The sequence below is a fragment of the Lemur catta genome, chromosome 14 (genome assembly GCF_020740605.2).
Source record: "Lemur catta isolate mLemCat1 chromosome 14, mLemCat1.pri, whole genome shotgun sequence".
In the NCBI taxonomy this organism is placed as follows: domain Eukaryota; kingdom Metazoa; phylum Chordata; class Mammalia; order Primates; family Lemuridae; genus Lemur; species Lemur catta.
This window is the reverse complement of record NC_059141.1, coordinates 56223368-56247470: the sequence shown is the minus strand read 5'-3', so window position 1 is coordinate 56247470 and position 24103 is coordinate 56223368. Positions and strand designations below refer to the sequence as shown.

General features: G+C 49.7%; 1 protein-coding gene across 9 annotated transcripts in view; it reads right to left on the bottom strand.

Moving 5' to 3' along the window:
- The window catches only part of CAMK2G (calcium/calmodulin dependent protein kinase II gamma), a 56900-nt gene extending 52392 nt beyond the window's left edge, over window positions 1-4508 (bottom strand). For 7 of the 9 annotated variants that reach the window (XM_045568961.1, XM_045568956.1, XM_045568953.1 and 4 more), the window contains exons 1-2: window positions 4332-4507; window positions 2887-2981 (exon numbers count right to left, since the gene is read on the bottom strand). In XM_045568961.1, coding sequence (XP_045424917.1) covers window positions 2887-2981; window positions 4332-4396 — 160 coding nt within the window. In that variant the 5' untranslated portion in view covers window positions 4397-4507. Of the gene's footprint in view, window positions 1-2886; window positions 2982-4331 lie in introns of all 9 variants that reach the window. The other 2 variants (XM_045568955.1, XM_045568962.1) reach the window with 1 other exon arrangement.
- Between the last annotated feature and the right edge of the window lie 19595 nt (window positions 4509-24103).

The following is a 24103-nucleotide window of genomic DNA, read 5'->3' as shown; positions in this document are numbered from 1 at the left end:
GTATGCATATGAATAAAGATAAGAAGGGAGTATGAAGATTTAAAAATAAAAAGAGACATAAGGGCTCAGGCTCCTTGGGGGGTGCTCTTAAATCTTAAAATAACGACTTATCATTGCCATCACCTGGCCCACTAGCTCCTGCATCCAAGCCTATTTTAAATGCCTCCTTCGGCCTAGCGGAGCTAAGCTTGGAACCATGGGCTCCCTTAAGAGCCCCAACTCCACTCCTATGACTGTTCTGAAGCAAATGGAGTGACGTATGTGACTTTCAGTGACTTTATGTAGACAGGCCCGCAAAGACGGTGCACATCCACATGACTCCCTACCTTGCAACCCAGCTGCCAATGTGGGCCTCTGAGGCCACAATGACAAGACACAACCAGCCCAAAAGAAAGCATCCCATCCGGGTCTGACCCCCAAGAAGACCAGGTGATCTCTCTCCCTACCTCCTGGACCACCTCAGCATAGAAGTCAAGGAGAAACTATGCCCTTTCTTTCCTTTCAGTTTGCAGCACAGAGAATCACAAACAAGAAAGCAAGCAGGTAGGGAGACCCAGCAAACACACTAAGCCCCTTCAGACCTTCAGAGATGACCCTGGTGGGCCCACACCATTCCCAGACACAGAAATCCAACACCTGTGGAGCCCTAGACAGACAGCAACGAGTGAAACCCAGCCCCAGCTGCTTCACCTTTATAAAATATACAGCGTAAACCGAGAGGCCGCAGGAAGCCACAGCCCTCACTCCCTAACCCCATGGTGGGTACCCCGGCCCAACCCTCTCCAGGAGCTCACATGCCCCATGTCCACACTCACAGCCCAGCGCCCCTTGCTCCTTCCGCCTCCAAGACAACACCCTCCCGTTCTCCCACCTCCGAGCACTACTGGCTGGCAGTCACACATTCCTGACCCCTCTGCATGGCTTCTGCACCTATCGACCAGGACCAGGCCTCTGTCCCAGGCCACATAACAGAGCCCAGACTTGGCATAACCACCTCAAGAGAGGGGGAATTGCTGTCTGAAGCATGTAATTTTACACAGGAATCCTCTTCTTGAGGGGAGAAAAAAAAATCCAAGAGAAATCAAACCTCATCCAGTTTGGGCAGGAAAGAGAAGATACCAATTGGGAAAGATGGGACAAGGTTAAAAAGAGGTGAGGGAGGGAATGGATGCTATCACGCAGGCCAGGCATGTTCAGGTGGAAAGGGAAGGAGTGGAAAATGAAAGCCCGAGTCAGGCAGCCCCGCAAAGTCACCAGAGCAGCTACCCTCACATCCCAGAATTCGGGCTCCCAGCTGTCTCTCCCTCCCTCAGCCCTGGGTTGGAGGACACTGGTGAGATGAGCAAAGCAAAGCATTGCATCATCAACTGGAGACACCAGACACCAGCCCCATTTCTGATGCAGCAGGGCTATGCTGTGTGGGTGCAAGGAGCTATCCACCCTCAGACCATCGTCCCTGCCTGCACCTTCCAGCCTTGGCCAGAGGACGTGTGCCAGAGAGCCCAGCCCCCATCGTCCCCCCATCCCAGGGGAGGAGAGCATCTGACCATCCACATATCTCTATGGCAACTGTCCTCGGACTCAAGGTACCAGAGAGAAAGAAAACAAACAAGTCAACTTTACAGCCCATGCACAAGAACAGCAAGAGACAAGGGCTGGGTAGAAGGCAGCCAGACAAGCCCTGCTGGTGGGAACGGAGAGAGACTCCCCAGCCAAGGGGCAGACACGGCCCTGCCAAACAGGTCCCAGAACAACTGCCAACATGACAGAAGCCCACTGTCATCTCTGTGGAATTTTATAGCTCCTCTGAGCGCCTGGGACATCTATTACATCTCTTACCCCAGAGATGCCCGCGTCATTATGGGCCAAAGCCCACATCTTCCCCAGGGCATCTGTCCTGGCTCCTAATACATTTACGGTGTCCTGTTGCCCAGCCCTAATTCCTTTCTCTGAGTCCCATAACCTTTGTCCCCTAGTTACACCCTCCAGCCCTCGACAACCCGACCTCCGTACCCACCAGACCTATTCCCAGAGCACCTCACACGTTGCTGGGTCTACACCTATCAGATGAGATGAGTTTGGCAAGCACCCAATACGAGGTTCAGAAAGTTTACCTTAGAGGTGTGAAAGACAGGCCCCGACCCTCCCAGACTCAGGTACTTGGGAGGACCTCACAAGTGAGGCTCCAAGGCCTGGGCCTTCATGCTCCTCACACCCCCAGGCAGTGCGGCCTCTGCCCAGGCCACTGGGATTTCTAGACCATGAGGCATCACCCTCCACCCAGGACAGACTACATCTGCTGCTGCACCACCAACTTTGTAATTTGATCAAAAAAGCAATCAAGTTCATCTGGCAGGATTTGTTCCCGAGAAGCCCTCGCCAGTAGCAGCCTCCCCTGATGTTTACAGATTCCCTTCCCTTGGGAGTCTGTTCTGCCGCCTGGTGGGCAGGGGAGGCTGGCTTTGTCAGAGCTGCTCACTTACTGCATTTCTATCCTATGTCACCACTGGGGCACAAGGACGAGGACAAGCCTGCAATGGCCACCACTGCCCCAAAGAGAGAGGCTCCAAATGCCCCAAATTAAGAGCTCTCCATTCCATGCCACCCACTATCTGCATATTCTCCACCTCCCTAAGGACTGAAACTCCCTTGAGCCTTTGAGGGCCACTGCAGCTACTACCTACGTCTCTGACTTCATCCTTTTCTACCTGAGCACTTCCAGTTCCCCACGCAACGCCCTGTCTGACTTCAAAGTTCACCCATTCTGAAATTCCAACTCTTCTTCAAGTGCTAAAACACACAAGCCCCAACTCCTGGGGCATCTTCGGAAGAAGCCATAGCCCCTGGGGGCACCCCCAGGAGGAGGCCAAGATGGGGAACACTCACCCCGGGCAGACAACTTCTTGGTATTGATGATTTTTGCTGCATACTCTTGCGTAGAGGTTTTCTTCACACACCTGCGGACCACAGAGAAAGCACCCCTGGAGGGAGAAGGGGGAAAGAACTGGGACACGGAGCAGGGCAGAGTGACACAGACACATTTCAGGTCTGAGGACAGTGACGCTGCTCCCACCACCAGCCCTTGAGTCACACGCACACACCAGCGCAGTGACCACCACCATCCCACACCAAGCAGAAGGATGAGGCCACCGCATGACACTGAACAGATGTGGGTGGTGTACCGCCCTGCTCCCACCCCCTCATCGAGTCCCCGCAAAGCAACAGCCCCAACCTCAGGCTGTGCATCAGGAGCTGGTGGGCGATGCTTAAAACACACACCTGCTGCATCTCCCTCATAGCCCTGCAGTCCTGGCCAAGAGAACGAGGAGAAAGAAGCGACCAGGGAGACCCCGCTCCTCTCTCAGGAGGAATAATTGAGGGTAGGGAAAGGAGTGACTCAAAAGAGGGTATAATCACTTGAGAGAGAAATCTCCCTCAACCATGGAGGAAAGTGAGGCTCAACACCCCCCCCCAACAACCAGCTTCATCCCACTGCATCCCAGCTCAACTGACAGCAAGGAAAGAGAGGGCACAGTCTGACATCCACAGCTCCCCTTCCCCACGACATTTTCCTTTACGCGCCCCCCCAGATGGGAGCGGGCACTCTTCGGCTCTGGAAACGTCCAGGGGGGCGGGCAGGGCGGGGGCTGCAGTGGCCAGGCTCGGCGTCTCCGGTGGGGGTGGGGGGGGCCGGGGCCGCTGCAGCGGCCAGCTCAGTGCGGAGGGGAGGGGGATGCTGCGGCTGTGGCGCGTGGCTCCCGGGACCACTGCAGGCATGGGGGGAGGGGACGGGGGTGCCGCAGCACTGCCCAGCACCAGGGCTGGGATCCTGGAAGCGACACTAGCGGGGGGCGGGGCCGGGACCAAACATCCCCCCACACCCGAGCACCGCAGCGGGCTTGGAGCTGCAGGGCAGGGGAGGGTCGTAAGTGCCAGGCGCGTGGGACCCGGGTTCAGTGTGCAGAGTGAGCTCCAGAACAGGGTGGGGAGTGGGCAGCCAGAAATAGGGGTCGGCGGAGGGTGGGGGCGCCCGAGGGGTGCGGGAGGGGCGGGGCTGGAGGGCGCCCAGAGCGGTCCGGGGGCTGCAGTGCCAGCGGCAGCGCGGGGGGCAGCAGCCCGGGCAGCTGCTGCAGGGCGCGGAGGGGGCTGCGGGGCAGGGAGCTGGGGGCCAGGGGGCCCAGGAGGCGGCGGGCGGGAAAGGCTGGGGGTGGGGCGGGCCGAGGGGGCGCTGCAGCGGCCGGTGCAGGGCCGGGGGGCGGGGCGAGGAGCCGCATAGCGCCCGGCGGCAGGGGCAGGGTGGGGGGCCGCGACGGGCGGCTGGCGGGCCGTACTTGCCGAGCTCCTCGAAGAGCTGGTAGTCGTCCGTGAAGCGGGTGCAGGTGGCGGTGGTGGCCATGCTGGCGGGCGGGCGGACGCCGCGGTGCAGCCCGCGCCGACGTCGGTGCACAGTCACCGCCGCCCGGCCGAGGGAGCAAGAGGAGGAGACGGGGCTGAGCCCGGCAGCACCGCGAGACTTTACCGGGGAGAGCGAGGGAGGGAGGGACACCCCCGCGCCCGCCCGCCCGCCCCGCCCCCAGCCCCGCCGGCCCCCCCCGCCCGGCCCCCGGACCGCCCTCGGGGAGGGGCCTCCCGCCGCCGGCCCCGCCCCGCCCCGGGAGCCTCCCGGGCTGGGCAGGGCGCGCAGGGGAGCCGCGGGGAGGGGGTTCCAACTCCGGGCCACCCGCCCGGGCCGACAGAGCTGAAAGGTTCGCGCGCGACCTGTGCGCTTGTCCCACAAGGGCGAGCAAGGAGTCGGACCCTGCAAGGGCTCGGGAATGTGTGTGCGATTGTGTGTGTTAAGAGTGGTGTAGGGGTCTAGACCACATAGCTCTCTGGAGGGCCCCACTAGCGGGTCCCAAGCCCCCAACCTGGCTCACACATTGTGGAGAGAGGGCCAAGGTCAAGGAGCCTGTGTCAGACTGCACACTCAGGAGGTGCCTCCCAGCCTGTGCAGCGCCAGCTGCCAGCAGCCTTCCCTCGGGGAGCTGACAGTTTAGACTTGTGCAAGCATGGGGCCATTATTAGGAAAACAAACAAACAAACAAACAAACCCTTTAGACTCAATTTGATCGCAGAGACCAGGCCAGGGGTAAGGATGCAGGTGGGACACTACCTTCCTGCACTTCAACCTTAGAGGTGAGAAAAATGTTGCGCTCTCAGGCCAGTAATGAAAGGGGGAAAGTGGGAGCGATTTGAAAAGGCTTTGTGCACTGGAAGCTAGAAGAGCAAGTGGAAAAAAGGAGAAAACATCCCCATTTTCTTGCAGGGCACCATGTACTTTTATTTCACGGCACTTACCACATTTTTAATGATACATTTACCGGTCTGAGAAGCTGTAGAGCTAAAGCATAGCTGTGTAAAGAGTGAACTCTGGGATCAAACAGCCTGGCTTGGATTTCTGGGCAACTCACTGGCCATCTGCATGACCTTGAGCAAGTCACTTAATCTTTCTGTGCCTCGGTTACCTAGTCTGAAAACTGAGGATAATAATAGTAATATCTACTGCACAGGCTATGAACATTAAATGGGCTAAATCACATTAAGCACTTAGAATAGTACCTGGTACCTAATTAGAACTATGTTTGCTGTTATTATTTATTTAATATTTGCCTTCCCACTAAATTGTAGGCTCCAATAGGGCAGGGCTCCTGCCTCCTTTGTTCACCATTGTATACTCAGCCCCAGACACTCAGTAAATATTTGCAGAATGGCAAAGGGAATTACCACCCCATCCTCTGTCCCCACCATCACAGGTTAGTGGGGACAGAGGCAAATAACTGTCTTGATGGAGGACAAACAGGCTGGGCAGGTTCCCTACCTGCCTGGGCAGCTGCTGCACCCAGTTGGAGTTGGGGGCCAGCTTCAACTGAGCAGGGCAGAGCTTAGCCAACTGCTGCAGCTCAGTTTTGATTACAGCAGGACATCCACTGGGAGTCCAGCCTCCATTGTCAGCAGGCTGGCTCCTCCAGAGGAGACAGCTGAGAGGCTGAGAGGCATCCCAGCCTCCCAAGCCACCTCCCTGAGGGATAGGTGGAGCAAAGCTCTCAGGGAGGGCTCCCCTCCTGTCCTTATCCAACATCCCTGGGAGCTGCTCTAAGAACCAGACTGCCTAGTGAGAGCGATTAGGGAACAAGAGGGACTGGAGCACAAGAGGAAAAGCTTTAGCAGATTGCTTGGGAGGAGGGCAGAGAGGGCCAAGGGAAAGGGTAGAGGTGACAGAGCACCATGCCCCACCCCTCCCCAGGGCAACAGGAAGTAAAGCGGTGGGGAGTAAGGCCACTTCCTATCACAGAGCACCTGGGAGAGAGCCAGGTCCCAAGTCCTAGCGTGGGGTAGGGCAATGAGATTGTGTACATGGGGATGCCAGTAAGTGTTGAGTTTCTGTCATCCACCTCAAAGGCAGAAGGAACTGCTAGCCTGCACACTAGAAATGGGGGCTGCATATCAGTTGATCTTCAATGTGCCCTTCCAGAGTGTTCAAGGCGACTTGGTTCCTGACCTCCAGACTGATACTTGAAACTTTATATTCATTAATGTAAGGTGCAATGAGGAGACCAGGGAGGTCAGAACAAGCACAGACTAGGGCTGCCATGGAGTCCCCTAGGGGGACCCCAGGAGCAAATGTAAAAACAGGACTACATCCCTGACCAATCTCATGTGCCTGCTGTGAGAGGTGTAGCATCGTGGCTGAGGGTGAAGGTTCTACACTGGCTCTTTCAGGGTAACCATATGAAGCATTTTACATTATGTCTCTAGGTAAGAAGAAGAGTGATGAGAAAAATATTGGGGTGAAGCCTTGGGGATGACTCACGGTACTATGTAAGTGGAGCTAGCTGTCTCTCAACAAATACTTATCAACTGCCTACTATGGGCTTGGCACTGCCTTTTGCTTTGCAAAACATCCAAATAAAGTGGAAAATCAGAATTTACACAATTAGAAGGAAATTCAATCTGTTCTCTCTTTTTTCCTTTCTATCTCTACCTCACTTCTCCCTTCCTCCTTCACTATTTCTCTCCACGGCACAGACTCTGATGCATCCATGGTGGCAGTTTGGAGCCTATAGACACTTCTGTGTGCACACACAAACACACACCCTCGCACACACCCTCCTGAATCCCCATTGCTGGAGCACCCACACAACCTCCAGCTACCCCACAGCAATTAGAGGGAAGATACAGACAAATAATAACCAGCTCACCAGCTCCCTGCGCATCAGTATCTATGGCAACCTCATGGGGTCGTCGGGCTGCACTGTTCCTGTTGCAGCCGCTCCCCTGGGCAGCGCCAGCACTCAGGCTGTGCCCAGAGCTCAGAGAACAGGGAATGACACGGGAAATCAATGCTCTGATAATCACCAGAGGTGCCCCACTGGCTGGGACCCTCCGTCATCCTGATCTTTCTCTTTGAAACCTCTGCAGTCTTGTATCCACGAGAGGTTTTCAATCCATATTTGGCAGAATCCTAGGGGTTTCGTGGCCAGGTCCTAGAGGCTGCTCAACATATATATTGGGGTTCCACATAAAATTTAGTTGAAGTTAACAGTCCCTGGCTAAAAAGAAGTTTGATATTCACTGGACTTCTGGGGTCCCCTCCAACTTTAATATTCTATGACTAGTTTTGGAGAATTAGGAGTAATGAGGTCGTGGCTTCTCTCCAAGGAACTCTGAGAAAATTATTAGTGGTGAGGTATTTGAAACTAGAGATAAGATGTAATAATGGGGCTAGGATAGAGTAAGAGAGACCAATAAAAGCATTTAAATAAACAATCCACAAACCGAGAAGGAGTGAGGGATGCCTCTCTCTCCCCTGAAAGACACATCAGAAAAAGCCAGTGGGCTTTTTGAAATCTCTGCCATGCACAGAAAAGTTGGTAGGCCCCATCCCCAGGGGAGAGCTGCTCCCAACTGAGCCACTGTCCTCGGTGGGAGTGTTTCCCCATCCCTCCTGTGTCTAAGAGCAGAGAAAAGATTAAGAACCCCAGATTAAATTAGCAAAACTATAGTATTTCCTAAAGGAGGAGAGGAGGGATTTGAGGTGAGGGCTGAGCTCCTGAGGGCTTGAGCATAGGGGACTGAGATTTTGGAGGGAGAGGCAGAGGCTGTTTGGGTGAGGGCTGCAGCATTTGGGCGAGGAGCTGAGGTGTTTAGAATGGGGTCCTAGGCGAGGCGCTGGGCACGAAGAACTGAGTCGAGCAATTCAGGGGAGCTGTGGGAATAGGTGGTATGAGAAGCCCAGGTATTTAGAGGGAGGAGCTGAGGGGAGGAACTCCCTTCCGTTGTCCAGAGGGCTAGTTCCACACAGTGATCTGATCCTGGCCTTCCCAACCCCCTGGCCACGGTCAGGGCTCCCTCTGCCTCCGACCCCTCTGCCATCCCTTCCTGAAGGCAGGGCTACCTGATCTTTCGCCTGTATCCTCAACACCTACCGCCACGTCTGGCATATAGTGGGCGCTGGATAAATATTTGTGGAATGAACGAAGTATGGGGGCAAGGGACTGAGATATTTGGAGTGACGAGGCAGCACGGGTGGGGAGGTGACAGAGGTGTCATCAGAGGCAGGAGGGAGGTACTGAGGCGCCCGCAGGCTGCCTGCACCTGCGAGGGCGGCCTGGACAGGCGGCGCGGTGCGTGGGGCCCCCTGGTGGGCACACGGGATGCGCGCGGGAGAGCGAGCGAGAGACGGAAGGGAGAGGAGGTGAATGACAAAGGGAGGTGTGGTGAAGGTGACAAAAACCACCCGGTAGCTAACGTTTAGGGAGAGGATGCTTCATGCAAGGCATGTGCACTAAGTGCTCCACCTAAGCCATGCCAGGGAACCCTCGCCACCACCCTCGAGTGTAGTAGCCATCAGCCCCGTTTATTGAGGAGGAAACCGAAGTTTAGCGAGGTGAAGCAGCTTGCCTGTGGGCAAATAGCTAGCACAGTTTGTGGTGCGGCTGGGATAATGGCATTGAAGGGAGTAAACATAAAAAGAGATACGTACGGGGTTAGTAAGTGGTGTGAGGAGACAATTCTGACGTGCTCACACACCCAAATATGAGTTTAATCTCGTCCCAGCTGTGAATCCAGGCACTTAGAGGGGACATTCACTCATTCACTTATTCACTCATTCATTCATTCCTTTTATGAGTACCTCCTCTCTTCCAGTCACTTGGGAAACAGAAGAGGATAATCTAGCAAAAGTCCGTTCTCGTGGAACTTACGTTCTTGTAGGTAGGCAATGAACCCAGAAAGAGGTAATTTTAGATTGGAGAAGGTTCTATTACAGAGAAAATAAAATCAAGTAATGGGGATAGATCATGACAGGAGAGGTCAACACAGAGAACGCCTTTAACTGAGGTACTCAGACATGGCTGCCCTCTAAAAGTGACTTTTAAGGGAGACATTTAGGAATGACATTTAGAAATGATGATAGAGAGGTAGTTTTTTAAAGATCCAGACAAGAGCATTCCTGGTGAAAGTGCTGAGATAAAAAACAGTCACAGTGTATTCAAGGGGTAGAAAGAAGATTGGTGGCCAAACAGACTGAGCAAGGGGGCAGCAGTAGACTAGGACCCAGGGGCCCTGATAAACCCCTCTGTCCTGGTACAACCACCCTGGTGTTTCTTCTGTGTCCTCAAACTCTGCAGCTCACAGGGAGTCCACAAGGGCGGGCTACTTCGATGCTCACAAATGCATGAAGCCTGAAACCCCAGCTCCAGGTGAGAAGCTGACGGCTGATGAGAAGACACCTGGATCAAGGACAGACATAAATGTGGGCCTGGAGACAGAAATGACACTGGTTTTTGCCACCACAAAGGAGGCTGGTAGAGATGGAAACAGGATGACCTCTCAGTGCTCCAGGGGCTCTGGGGGTGGTATGTTGAGGGTCTCTGCAGAAACAGTCAATGTCCCCTCATCCATTTAGTCAACTATCTCCCTGCCCTGGGCAAGCTTAAGTCCTAACTCTTGTAGCAGATAGAAAGATGGGCCAGAAATAGGTCCTGCCTTTAAGGAGCTTTACTCACTGGGGGCAAGAAGATAAGCACAATAATAAAACGATGATACAAGCCATAAGATTAGTGGCATAGACAACCTCTGGCTCTTTGTACAAGTGGCTCCCTGAACCGCTCTCCCGTCCCCCCTTGGCGTATCCCCCAGGTCTCTGCTCAAGCACCACCTCCCGGGAGTGGCTTTCCCTGGCCTCCTGGCCAGATCAAATCTCTGCAGTGACAGCCCCCAAACTACCGCCTGCCACTTCCGCAAAGCATTTGTCCCAAGTGTCCTTTTACATGTGTAATTTGCGTGGCTGTAGCCCTCACGGGGGTAGCTCTGTGTCTGTTTGTGTTCTTCCTGCTATCCCCAGCGTCCAAAGCGCCTGGGCTGCGGTAAGGAGTCAGTAAATGCTTGGAAGGGACAAGCGAAGCACTGTGGGACTTTCAAAGGGGGAGAAACCAAATCAGTTGAACAGTCAGAAAAGACTTCATGGAGGAGATGGACAGAGAGGAAGGATGTGGGCAGATGGAGGTGAGTTGAGGGGGCATTGTTAGTGTGAATCAGACCGTGAGATACTGAGGACTTGGCAGGTGTTTGGGAAACTGGGTAGTCAGGTGAACTGGAGGGGAGGGGGTGATGAGGGAGCAAGCAGGCCATAAAGCTGGGGACCAGCCAGGTATAAATAGTGTCTGGCTGTGGATGGGCTTATAGGCCAGGCAGGGATGGGCCTCAGGAAGGACCAATGTCCAACGTTCTGGACTCCTGGGCAGGTCCGGAGGCTGCTAGGTCCCAGAACTGAGCTACACGTGGTTACCTACCAAACATTCCCCCTTGAATATCCTGCCAGCCAACCAACTTCGACCTGACCAAATTAATCAAATTGAGAGGCAGTATGACGTGGTGGTTAAGAACACTGAAGCCAAATCCTGGCTCTGCCTCTTCCTAACTATGGGAGCCTGGGAGTTGTATGATTTCTCTGAGTCTTAGTTTTCTCACTGGCAAAACAGGAATAATAATAGCACTCACTTCATGGGGTTGAGTTTAAAAAAAAAAAATTAACATCTTATTTATTTATTTTAACTGACAAAAAATTATATATATATATTTATTGTGTACAACATATTATTTTGAAATATATATACATTATGGAGTGGTTAAACTAAGCTAATTAACATATGTATCACCTCGGATACTTATTTTTTTGTGGTGAGAACACTTGAAATCTACTGGCTTAGCAATTTTCAAGAATACAATACATTGTTATTAACTATAGTCACCATGCTGTACAATACATCTCTTGAACTTATTCCTCCTATCTAATCATAGGGTTTTATGAGGAGTAAATTATTAGTACATATGAAGGGTAAAATAGTGCCTTGAATAGTTAGGGCTCAATAAATATTAGCTATTATAACTATTCCCTTTGCCACCCTTAACCGGTTTTCTTCTCCAGCTCCCTTGGCTCTGACGGTGACATGACTACTCTGCCAATGACCTAGGTTCGGAATCTTGAAGTCAACTTTGACTCGTCCCTTATTTCACTTAGGGGGCATAGCCAGGTTTGAGTTCTGGCACTGCTGCTTACTAGTCGTGTGACATTGGGCAAGTTACTGAAGCTCCCTGAGCTTCATGTTCCTCATCGGTAACATAAAGATGTAACTTTCACTACCAGGCTAGTATAATAATGTAATGATAATACTTATAAGTGAATGGCTTGGTGCCTGATGATAAATAAATGGTCATTATTATCCTCCTGTGTGTCATCAGTATTTTTCCCTTTAAATGTCCTCATCTCCATCCCTTCTTTTCCATTCCCCTCCCACCACCCTAGATTAGGTCTACCTCACCCTCCTGAATTTCTGGCAGTGGCCCTCCTGATTTTGCTGAGCCATTTTATTTTCCACTTTCATTTATTTATTTATTCTTTTAAGAAATATTAACAGAACACTTTTCAGGGCATTGACTTGGTGCTGGGGAGATAGCAGTGAACAAAACAGATGATGTCCCTGCCCTCAGGAAGCCTATCTTCTCGTGAAAGGGACAACAAAGAAACAGATGAGCAAATCCATATTTAATACATCAGGTAGTGGTAAGTGCTGTGAAGAAAATTAAGGCAGGAAAAGAGATTAGAGAATGATGGGTGGTCAGGGAAGGCCCTCTGCTAAGACGAACATATAGGCAGAGAGCTGCAGGAAGTAGTATCACTTTCAATGGCCACATCCTTGCTGAAATGCTGTTTCCTGCAGAATTAAATATGGGCACGTACGTATAACTTTCTAGAACCTCCATAATTCTAGCCAATCTGGTGGTTTTGTTCCACCTCCAAAATGCTCCTGCTTTTGTAGACAGACTCCACATGCTTAAGCATGTATGTCATTAGGTTAATAATTCTTTTCTCTGATAGTAGTATTAATGTGAACTTGTTTTCTTCCTTAAATGTGCTTTCTACCTTTTTTTATGTTGAACATAGACTACTTAAACAACAAAAATGCCATACGTTCTCCTCATCATCTTATTTTAATCATAGTAACAACCCTACATGGTAAGCTTTCTTGTTTCCATTTTGCAGATGAGAAAACCGAGGCACACAGAGGTGGTGCTGATTCTCTGAACTCAGCCCTTGAGATGGTTGGCACCTCATTATGGTCTTGCTGCTTGCTTTTTCAAATTTTTGGTTTTGCCTTCTATTTAGATCATAGGCTCCTTAAGGGGAGAGCCCTTGTCTTATTCTTCTATCTCCCTCTCCTCTCTCCTCACAGCTTTCACCAGAGCACTATGTACTGTACATATGAGTGCTTTTTATTTTTTTTAATTTAATTTATTTATTTTTGAGACAGAGTCTCACTCTGTTGCCTGGGCTAGAGTGCTGTGGCATCAGCCTAGCTCACAGCAACCTCAAACTCCTGGGCTCAAGCAATCCTCCTGCCTCAGCCTCCTGAGTAGCTGGGACTACAGGCGTGTGCCACCACACCTGGCTAATTTTTTCTATTTTTAGTAGAGACGGGGTCTCATTCTTGCTTAGGCTGGTCTTGAACTCCTGAGCTCAAGGGATCCTCCCGCCTCAGCCTCCCAGACTCCTAGGATTACAGGTGTGAGCCACCGCACCTGGCTAACGAGTGGTTTTTAATGGATCGGCTGGCCTATTGCTCTGATACAGTCCGTTTATCTTGCAAGTGGTGCCATCTTCAATGCTTTTGACTCTGGGCCCAAGGGTGGTGAACTTGGAGGTGCTGGGGCCATGGAGGTGAGGAAGCTGGGCCTCCGCCCCAAACGGGCAGTGATTCTGCTTGTCCACTAGAGGCCGCCTTAGGCCTGGTTTTAGAGAGCCAGTGGGGCTACTGGATTACTCAACCCACCCCATCCCAGGAGTCATTTCTAATACCAAGTCTGTCTTGGAACCAAGGCCCCAGAAACAGTCTATTAGTGCCTCTGGCCTCAGTTTCTTCCAATAGATCATCAGATCTCGGACCTGGAATGAGCTCCAAAATAAAAGTTGCTGATGGCAGCTGGATAGCAGGAGTGTACTGGCAGGTTCCAGACGCCCCTCGGTGAATCAAATCTACAAATGTATATGGAACACCCAACTGAGCGTCTGCTGTGTGCCGTGCAGCATGCTATACTCTGAGAATAGCCTGGTGAACAAGACATACTCTGTTCCTGCCCTCCCAGCTCTTCTGATCTAACGGAGGCATGCAAACCTAAAATTATTGCATTGTGCAATAAACTGCTGACAGGATTTCTATTCCAGGGTTAGGTCTCCCTGGGTCTCATTTCACTGTGGATTATCCTGTGGGACATCTACCTGCTCTAGGGCAAGGAAATGAAGGCTAGAGGTGGAGAAAAGAAAATTGCCCGCATTTGGAGAATCACTGCAGAGTCCCCTCCTCTCTGGAGGTGGATGGATCCCCGGTGTCTTCTGGCAGATCTCAGGGCATCTGGGGTTGGGATGGGCACCAGGGATGAGGAAGTGCCAGGCCACCTCCACAAAGCTTTTCTGTTTTCCTCTCTCCAAATGGCCTGGGAACTTTGCCTGGGAAGGGAAGCAGATTCTCCAGATTTTGGGATGTGACCCAGCCTGCTTGTTTTCTCACTGATTTCTCTTTGCCTTTCTTTTCTTTGCTCCTTTTTCTCAGATTATCAATCAGCATACTTATCAAATGAGTGTGATTTTCAGGGCACTCTTTTTTACCGAGAAGTATGAGGTCCAGGAGGTCAGAACAGAGTTGGGGAGATAAGATAGAGGGGTAGAGACAGACTCCTACCCAGTGCAGCATTTTTATAACTGCAAGTTTGTTGCCAATGGTCATTGCTACGGGTAGATCCCTGGGAGCTGATGGGTCTGGGAAGGCTTCCTTCCTGGGCGAGCTAACCAGGGCCTCCAAGGATGAGCCCCCAAGCTGGCCAGTTGTGGGTTTCTCTGCAAGGATGTTTTCAGAGAAGAGAGAGGAGGAGGGTAAAACATCTCCCACGCCCAGCTGTTCATTCCACTGTGCCTGGACAAGGGTCTCAGAGGCCCAGGTGCTCAACATTCCTGAGAAGCAACTTCTGAGTCAGAGCCCCAGAAACAGCTGAGGCAGCTTCAGGCTGGAGTCTTGGCTGTCTTTCCCTCCTTGCTGTAGAAAAGCAACTTCCTCCTTAGCTATTTGGATGTGACCAGAAACCCAAGCAGGGCCCTGGGGTAGAAGCCTGGCTTAGCCAAAGTCTATAAAATGGATTTGGTCCCTGCATCCCCTCTAGGGCTGCAGGCCTCAGGTCAAGGCATGTGCCCAATGACACCTGTACCGGGAAGTCCAAGGGGCAGGGGAAACTCACCCGGTGCCTACAAGTTGCAGCCCCCAATGCAGCCATTGTGGGGCTGCCTCTGGGAAGGGGGTTGTAATTAGGACTTGGCCTAAGTTAAGACAGCAGCATTCCCAGGCAATCTGCCAGTGCCTCCTCACTGCCTGGGCGTGGGGCCCAGGACATGCCAGGGCAATGCCAGAGAGCTGACTCAGGGGGCGGCATGAGGGGAACAGAAAAACCCTCCCTACCCACCAGCTAAAAGAGGAGACGAATCTGCCCTGAGGCCCGCTGTGATGGCCCTGTAGTGCCAGACCACCAACAGGCTCTGTGCATGGGTCCACTCCTCAGGCCACAGATCCATGAAGCCCCCTATTTCCTGGGTCTTCAGCAGAAGGCCAGGGCTCCCCCTCATTCCCTGAGTTCCCTTCTGGCTGCAGAGACCTCTAGAAGTACAGGTCTAGGTTCCCTAAACCCCCTTCTATAATTGATTCAGGCCTTACCATTGCCACTTTCTTAAGACTGTGACTTGGGGCAAGTAACTCACTTTGGTGAGACTTAGATTCCTTATATTCCTTATATTGAAGGTGGGATGAATAATAGGGCTGCAGTATGGATCGAATGAGATAATGTCTATGAAGGTATCTTATATATTAAAAAGCACATTTATAACAAGGTATTATTGTCATGATTATTCCTGAGATGGAAATTATAGCCTCTGGCCCCTGATGCTCAAAGTTCTCCTCTTTGCCTCTTTTGTATGACAAGTTGTCTGAAACCAGTGCTGAAATCCTAACCCAGTCCCGAGCCTCAGAAGTATTGACATAGGTTCTTCTGCCTGGTGCTAGGTGCCAACTCAGGGAGGCAACCCCCACCCCCCACCCCCCCAGCTCTGCTAAACCAGTTCTTTCCCTTCTAATCAGACTCCTCCAGTCCAGTTTGCCTGCAGTGATGACAAAGGAACCTAAAATAGCACAAGATTTGCAAAGACCGCTGAGACTGGGCTTGGGGCATAAGGTGCTGTCTGTCACCCGTGGGCCTGTCTGGGCATCCCAGCCAGGTGCAGCCCTCCACCCTCCAGGGTCTGGCCTGCCTTCCTTTGTGCAGCACCGGATGACAGTGCCTCCTGTCAGCATTTTGAGTGGCTGAATTTGATGACTACCTAGAAAGCTGGCTTGGCTAGAGGGAGGGGGCTTACAGCTCCCTGCCCCCCATCAGCTCCTCACTCCTGCAGTATTGGGACCTTCCTTGTGCCAAGAGGCCAGGTGAACTGAGCTAAGTTCATGCGGAAAGCAGCCGTGACTATGGCCCCAGGGAGGGCTGTGGCCTGGGTACCAGGAAAGTCTGATTCTAAGGACCCTACAGCCAGCAGGCCCTGGCTTGTCACTCTAGCTACAGAACCAGTTTGGTGTGCAGCTGCCAGGGTGCGTGCCTGTGGGCCGCTGAGCCTGGCTCCGCTCTGGGACTTCCCACAGGGCCTTCATATGACTTACCTTGTGGGAATGGTGGCTGTCGAAGGCGATTCAAAGGAGGAAGCTTGCAGCAGGGAGCCAGGGGCAGGAACTGCCGCTCCAGCAGGAACGTTCGTCATTGCTGAGCCCTTCTCTAATTCCCTCTGTGTTAAGCAGCCATTTTCATGTGGCACAAGTCTCCACCCTCAGAACTTTCTCATCCAGCTCTTTCTTTTTTTTTTTTTTTTTTTTGAGACAGAGTCTCACTCTGTTGCCCTGGGCTAGAGTGCCTTGCCGTCAGCCTAGCTCACAGCAACTTCAAACTCATGGGCTCAAGCAATCCTTCTGCCTCAGCCTCCCGAGTAGCTGGGACTACAGGCACATGCCACCATGCCCGGCTAATTTTTTCTATATATATTTTTAGTTGTCCAGATAATTTCTTTCTATTTTTAGTAGAGATGGGGTCGCGCTCTTGCTCAGGCTGGTCTCGAACTCCTGAGCTCAAACGATCCACCCTCCTCAGCCTCCCAGAGTGCTAGGATTACAGGCGTGAGCCACCACGCCCAGCCTCATCCAGCTCTTTCTTAAGCACTTTTCTTTAGTTCACGTGTTGCTTTCCTGGGTGGTGGTCATAAGAAAGACAGATAAAGTCTTAGCTTATGTCAGAATCCCCAGTCTGATGGTCTGTTGGCCAAACACAGACCTCAGACCTGTTTTTGTTGACAGGCACAATTTTAATTTTAATATTTAATTTAATTTTAATATTAAGAACCCAGATATCAAATATTTCTTAGCATTTTGTGTCCTTATGTTAGTTTCTCCCAGAAGCAGGCCTTGCGACAGGCTTCAGTGGCCAGTGGTTTATTTGGAAGTCGATCCTAGGGAACCGCAGTGGGGGAGTGGGGAAGTGAGACAGGGACAGGAAGTGGGCGGTCAGTAAACATGATTACCAAGGAAGTTACCAGAAGGGCAACTGGAGCTTCATTCTCCTGGGGAACTCTGGGAAAAGTGTTGAACATGTGACTCAAAGTTACCACACCTGAGAAGCAAGGGCATTAGGATATTTCTCCACCAAGCTCATCAGTCATTGGTTGGGGGCTGATATGGTATAGGCGACAGAGGAGTGATTTTGGGGGGACTTATGGCCTGCTGCGCAGTAGGGAAGAGTGAGCTCCAGAGGTCAGAAGAAGCTGACGTGGACAAGATCTGCTACAATACAGAAGATCTAGCAAAAGTGGTCCTCAGTTCCCACTTGGCAATGGTTAGTGGGAGCTGAGTAGCAGTTGCCCTGTTAGACAAGGTAAGAGCTCTCCAGTTTGCCATAGTCTCTACCCCTCCCTATGGTCCTACACTCAGACTGCTTTTCTCTTTATGTTACCTGCTTAGCTTCTTGGGTGCTCATGCCCCGGTTTACGTCTGTGTGTAGGCTACTCCACCATAGCCATGAATCCCACCATCTCTGGATCCAATAGTTTGTTTCCTATTCTTCTTTTCATCCCGCAGGATAGCTAGCCCAGTGAGTCCAAAAGATGTTGACTGATTATTTCTGTTTCTCTAGCCCTGTACTCTGAATTACTTAGTTCCCTGAGTCCCAGACCGCCTTACCTACATGCTGTTAAATGCACTGTGTCAGAGCATGTGAAACAGAGCCTCACCTTGAGGACTAATGAGGAGAGGCCCTTAGTTATCTCTTCAACATTTCCAACCCAACTGGCTTTCTGTTCCTAAGATGCTCTGTGTTCTTTTCTGCCTTGTGTCAATTCCTCTGCCTGGAAAGTTCTTTCTCCCCTTCGTGACAGGCTAACTCATTCTTTAGGAGTCACTTTAAATGTCACCTCCTCAGTGAAGCCTTCCACATCTTTCACTCCTCCACCCCTTACCAGGTTATGTCCCTCTGCTGTGTTCCTCCTCAACATATTTACAATAATTACATACACACTGCTTTAATTTGTATCTACAGCAGGGTCCCATCATTAATGCAGTTAAGTTAAACCCAAATATACATACTCAGCTAAAAGAACAAGAAACAAAGACATTCCTTGATTTGAAGTCACATGCCACCATTAAAGACAGATCGTCACATCTGTTGCCTCAGGGTCACATTCAACATACAAAGAGAAATAAATGTTATTTCTTGGTTCTTGTGCTTCTAAATGCCCAGATCCTAGCAATTTAAGGGATTTTCAAGAATAAGTTTTTAATCTTCACTTCGTGAACTGATTTTAGCATCTCCCACTACTCCTACAAATACACATAAATGCAGAAGGTGGAAATCCACTGTATTATCTTCTCTCCTTCTAGATTGAAGGTCCACGAGGACAGGCAACATGCTTGCCTCTGTCACTGCTGCATCCCCAGTGTCTAGCAGAGTGCTGGACACATAGTAAGTGCTCAATAAATCTTGGCTGGATGGATAGATGGATGGATAATGATATGTGGATGATTGATGGATGATGGATGATTGATGGAGAAGGGATGATCAGAACCATGAGGACCGGTGCTGCGCAGGATGTCCCTGGAGACAGGCTGATACTTGATCTGACAGCTACCTACCAGGGTCAGGGGAGGAGGATGAAGAAAATGAGGTGGTTGAACTACTGCAACTGAACTGTCTCTGTAAAGGCCTGTACTTTTGCAGGTCTCCTAGGATTTGTTAACTCCCACGCTCTACTTTCCCCCAAACCAGGCTCACTGGATTAGAGCCTTAACCGAGGCAGCACAGCCGCCTCTGAGTCACGGCACAGCACTGCTGCATCCCCTCAGGGCTCAGACAGTGCACACCTCCCGGCCTGGATTCCTACCCCAAACCCCAGACCCCACCCAACCCCCTGCCATGATCCTCCTCTTGACAATCTCCTTGTCCTTGCCCAAAACTCTGTGTGACCCCAGTGCCAACTCTGATCTTTTTTTTTTATTATTTTTTATTTTTTTTATTTCAGCATATTGTGGGGGTACAAAAATTTAGGTTATGTATATTGCCCATGTCCCCCCACCCCAAGTCAGAGCTTCAAGCATGTCCATTCCCCAGACAGTGCGCATTGCACTCATTATGTAGGTATATACCCATCCCCTCCCCCCGCACGCATCTGCCCTACACCCAATTGGTGTTATTCCCAAATGTGCACTTAGTGACGATCAGGGAAACCAATTTGTTGGTGAGTACATGTGGTGCTTATTTTTCCATTCTTGGGATACTTCACTTAGTAGAATGGGTTCCAACTCTGATCTTGATCACAATCAATTTTACAGCTCTGGTGCCAATCCCAACCTGATTCCCATTTCTTTTTGTTTTTAAACTTTTAGAGATGGGGTCTTGCTATGTTGCCCAGGGCTCAAGTGATCATCCTGTCTCAGCCTCCATAATATCTGGGACTGTAACTGTGCCTGGCTTTCATTCCTGTCTTGACCTTAATCTTGGCCCAGGTACATCCTTGCTTCTGATCCTGAGTACATTATACATCTGTGCTTTTTTTTTTTTTTTGGTTATTTATAAAGCTTTTGCATATATTATTTCATCTGACATTTACAACTCTGTGTAATCATCCCCATTTTACAAATGAGAAAACTGAGACTCAGTGTGTGGGAAGTGCCCAAGGTCACCCAGCTAGCAATGGGGGAACCCAGATCAGATTCAAGTCTTCTGACTCTACATCCAGCATACAGGAGTCTGGGTTGCCCAAGCTCCCCATATAAGTCTCCTGTTGCCCTTTTGGCGGAGTGATCTTAGATAACCAAAGATCTCAAAGTACTATTAATAACAGTAGTGGTGACAATAACAACAACCTCAACTTACTGGATAATTTCTTTGGAACAAGCAGAGTGCTAAGAAGCTCTTCATATATTATCCATCTAATCCCCGCAATAATGCCGTGGAGCTCTGCAGCCCATTTTACAGATGAGGACACCATGCTTACGGAGGTTAAGTCACTCACCCAAGGCAACACAGCTAGCAAAAGTTCAAATCAGAATTTGAACCCACGTCTCTCTGTTTAAATGCGGTTCACATCAGCCTTTACAAAGAAATGGGATGGGGCTACGGGAAGCAGCTGGGAGCCTGGGTTTCCTCCCAACCACGTGTCTACCATACCTTTGAGCTGTAGTGCCAAATTCCAGGGTATTGTGTTTGATCACCAAAACTGGGTTAAAAATGAGTCAAGCCTTGGTAGGACTGACTCACTGTGGTGTCTATCAGCTCTAAAAAGAGACAGGAAGCCTCAGAGGGTGATTGTGGGCTGACCACTGTGGAGTGGAGGAAGGTCCTAGAAGCATCCCACCACAAGCCCTGTGGGGTTAAACATGGAAACCCATGTGCCTGCCAAGGAAAAGACCCGGACTCAAGATTCATTTTTAAAATTAGTCCTGGCAATCCCCATTTCTTTCTCCAAACTCAATGCTACCCACAACAGGGCTCCATTTGGGTTAATTTCTCCATCTTTCGACTCTGACTCTCACACTTCATCCTTTTCCCTTGTGGATGGGCTGCTTTGGTTTCTTTTTCTTTCTTTTTTTTAAATTTGTTTTTATTTCAGCATATTATGGGGATACAAATATTTAGGTTACATATATTGCCCTTGCCCCACCTGGACGGGCTACTTTGTCTCCATCTTTGTCTCAGCTCACACCTCTGAATGTCGTAGCCGCTGCCTTCTCATGTCCTGTGTCTCTGAGTCTCATCATCAGAGCCTGGTAGATCCCTGTGTTGTGGGATTCTCTCTCTCTCTCTCTCTCTTTTGGCAATTGTTTAGGGGTAAAATATAATATAAATAACATAAAATTTACCTTTTAAAATCATTTTTAAATGGACAGTTCAGTGGCATTAAGTACATTCACATTGTTGTGCTATCATCACCACTGTACATTTCCAGAACTTTTTCATCATCCCATGCGTAATAACTCCCATCCATTCCCCTCTCCTATCAGCTCCTGGTAACCACCATTCGACTTTTGGTCTCTATGAATTTGCCATGCAATGCACCTCATGTAAATGGAGTCATACAATATGTGGCCTTTTGGGTCTGGCTTATTTCACTTAGCATAGTGTTTTCAAGGGTCATCCACATTGTAGCAGGTATTAGAATTTCTTTCCTTTTTTTTTTTTTTCTTTTTAAGAGAGTCTCGCTATGTTGCCCAGGCTGCTGCAGCCTCAAACTTCTAGGCTCGAGCAGTCCTCCTGCCTCAGCCTTCTGAATAACTGGGACTACAGGCACAGAGCACTATGCTTGGCTTCCTTCCTTTTTAAGGCTGAATAATATCCCATGTATGTATAAGCCACATTTTGTTTATCCATTTGTCTGTCGATGGACACTTGGGTTGCTCCCACCTTTTGGCTGTTGTGAATAATGCTGTTGTGAACATGCGTGCACACATATCTGTTTGGGTCCCTACTCTCAACTCTATTGGGTGTATACCTAGAAGTGGAATTGCTCGATCATGTGATAATTCTACTTTTTGAGGAACCGCCAAAATGTTTTCCACAGTGGCTGCACCCATTTTGCATTCCTCCCAGAAATGCACAAGAGTTCAAGTTTGTCCACATCCTTGCCAACACTTCTTGTTTCCTGGGTTTTTATTTATGTATTTATTTTGGATCATAGCTATCCTAATGGGTGTGAGATAGTACGTGAGATCCTTTTTGAACACAGCACCCCAGAAACTTGAGTGTTCCAGGTTCCTGGAGTCTGCCCCTCGCAGCTCTGAGAACTGGGATTTCTCTGTGGCAGTGACACCACCATTGCAGAAGCCAACGTGCTTCTTTCTCCTGCACCCTCTGGTCTCTCCTCCAAGCTCTGAAGAGCTGCTCATTTTTCTGCCTTTTGCTTATGTAGAGTTGCGCTGAGAAATAACACGTCAGACTCTGGGAAGGATACGAACTCAATTTCTTTAGGCCCGTAATCTTCTGAGCTCCTTTTTCCACGTTGTGTTCCAGACCAGAGGCAACTATGCTGACTCCATGGGGACCGACTATGGCTTTGACCTGCGACTGACCTCAGAACTAGAACAGCATCCAAAGCCTTGGGCAAAATTGTTTCTTGGTCCCATTAGAACCCAAGGGAACATCTTATATTCCTTTGGCTACAACTCCCGAGCTATTTGAATCGGGTCTCCCTCTAGCCCCTTCCTTCGCCAAAGCTCACATTTAGGCTGAGGTCTCCAAGGCAGACGCTCGGTGTGGTGATTCACCCCCTGCATGAGCCTCATGACTCCTTGAGGGGAACTTGGAGACCTGGAATTTTGGTCAGAATTCCCTGTTCATATTCCCAGAACCCAGGCTCTCTGGGACAACGTGTTTATATTGTTTAGTACTTACATCCTCTCCACGGACTTCTGATGTCAAGGCAGGGCGCGTCAAACCTGGCCCCCACGGGCTGCAGACATCCTGGGCTCTGCTTCAGCCTGGCCTCACCCCTTTACTTAAAGATATCTGATGTAGATTTCTTTGTCTTTCAGCCACTTCTGTCTTCTGCAAAAGCAGGTGGAAAAAACATCCTTCTCCATTCCACAGAAGGGAAAACAGAGGCCTATGGAGGGAAGTGACTCAGCCAAGTTCAGAGATGGAGTCAGCAACAAGGCAGGAATAGAGAGCTCCATTCTCTGACTCCGAAACCACAACCTTCAGCAAGGCAGTCACTCACTTCCTAGAGAGGAGGCTTCGGCTCACGCTCGGAGACATGACATTTGGACTTGACAGGTGCTGCTGGGGTTGGGCAGCGGGGCTCTCTACTCTTCCCATGCCAATCTAGGACACTATTGACCTTCAAATATGGATTTCATGGCGCAGCCCTTCAAAGGAACTTTCTAAGACTTTTTCTAAAGCAAAACACATGACTGTCACGTTTGGAAAGACAAAAGCCCCTAAACATAGGAAAGATGACAGCTATACGAGTCCTCGTCTCCTCCCTTGCACTCTTACTTCCTCTCCGGGTGCTCGCTCATTTCATTTCTTATTCCCACTACTGTACAAAGCCTTGGAGGTTTATCATTTTCCCATTCTTTCCAGCCCAAGCCCAGAAAGAATTCAAGTCACTGTCTTTTGCTTACCATATTTCAACTGAGACTGATGGGAATTTTCAGCTTTACTAAAAAACTTATATACATCCTTGCTCAGGAATGTATAGTGCCTTCCTGTTGCCTGTGATATCAAGTGAAGACTTCTACTTGGCTTTTAAGACCTTTTATAATCTGACCTTCCCCTACCTATTTGTACTTAGTTCTCATTACTCTGCAATGTAAACTTTCCCTGCTTGTGTACCCATGTACACACACACACACCCACACACGCAATTAAACACATACAGGTTTATTCTCCATAACACATAAAATGTTTCTTCCCAGCTCCTGTCTCTTTCCAGGAGTCTTGCCTGGAACTTCTTTTTTCCTGCCCTCCACCAATCCCAACCTGACCCATCTTTCAAGATTTGTTCAGGTCCAAGAAATTTCTTTCTTCTTCTTCTTTTTTTTTTTTTTTTTTTTGAGTGGGTCTGTGAAAATTTTTTTTTCTTTCTTCTTTTTTAAAAAATTGAGTGAGCCAGGAAATTTCTAACTTGACCATCTCAGTTCTCTAAGCTTCTGCTACATTTATGGCCAGTGGTCAGACTATTTAATGCTTAACAACTTTTTAAAAAAAATCTTGGTAAAAAATATACAACATAATATTTACTATCTTAACCATTTTTAAGTGCACAGTTCAGTAGTGTTAACTACATTTACTTATTGTGCAACAGATTTCCAGAACTTTTACATTTTGTAAAACTGAAGCATTATATCCATTAAACAATAATTCCCCATTTCCCCGTTTACCCTTCCCTAGCCCCACCATTCTACTTTCTTTTTCTATGGGTTTGACTATTACAGATTCTTCG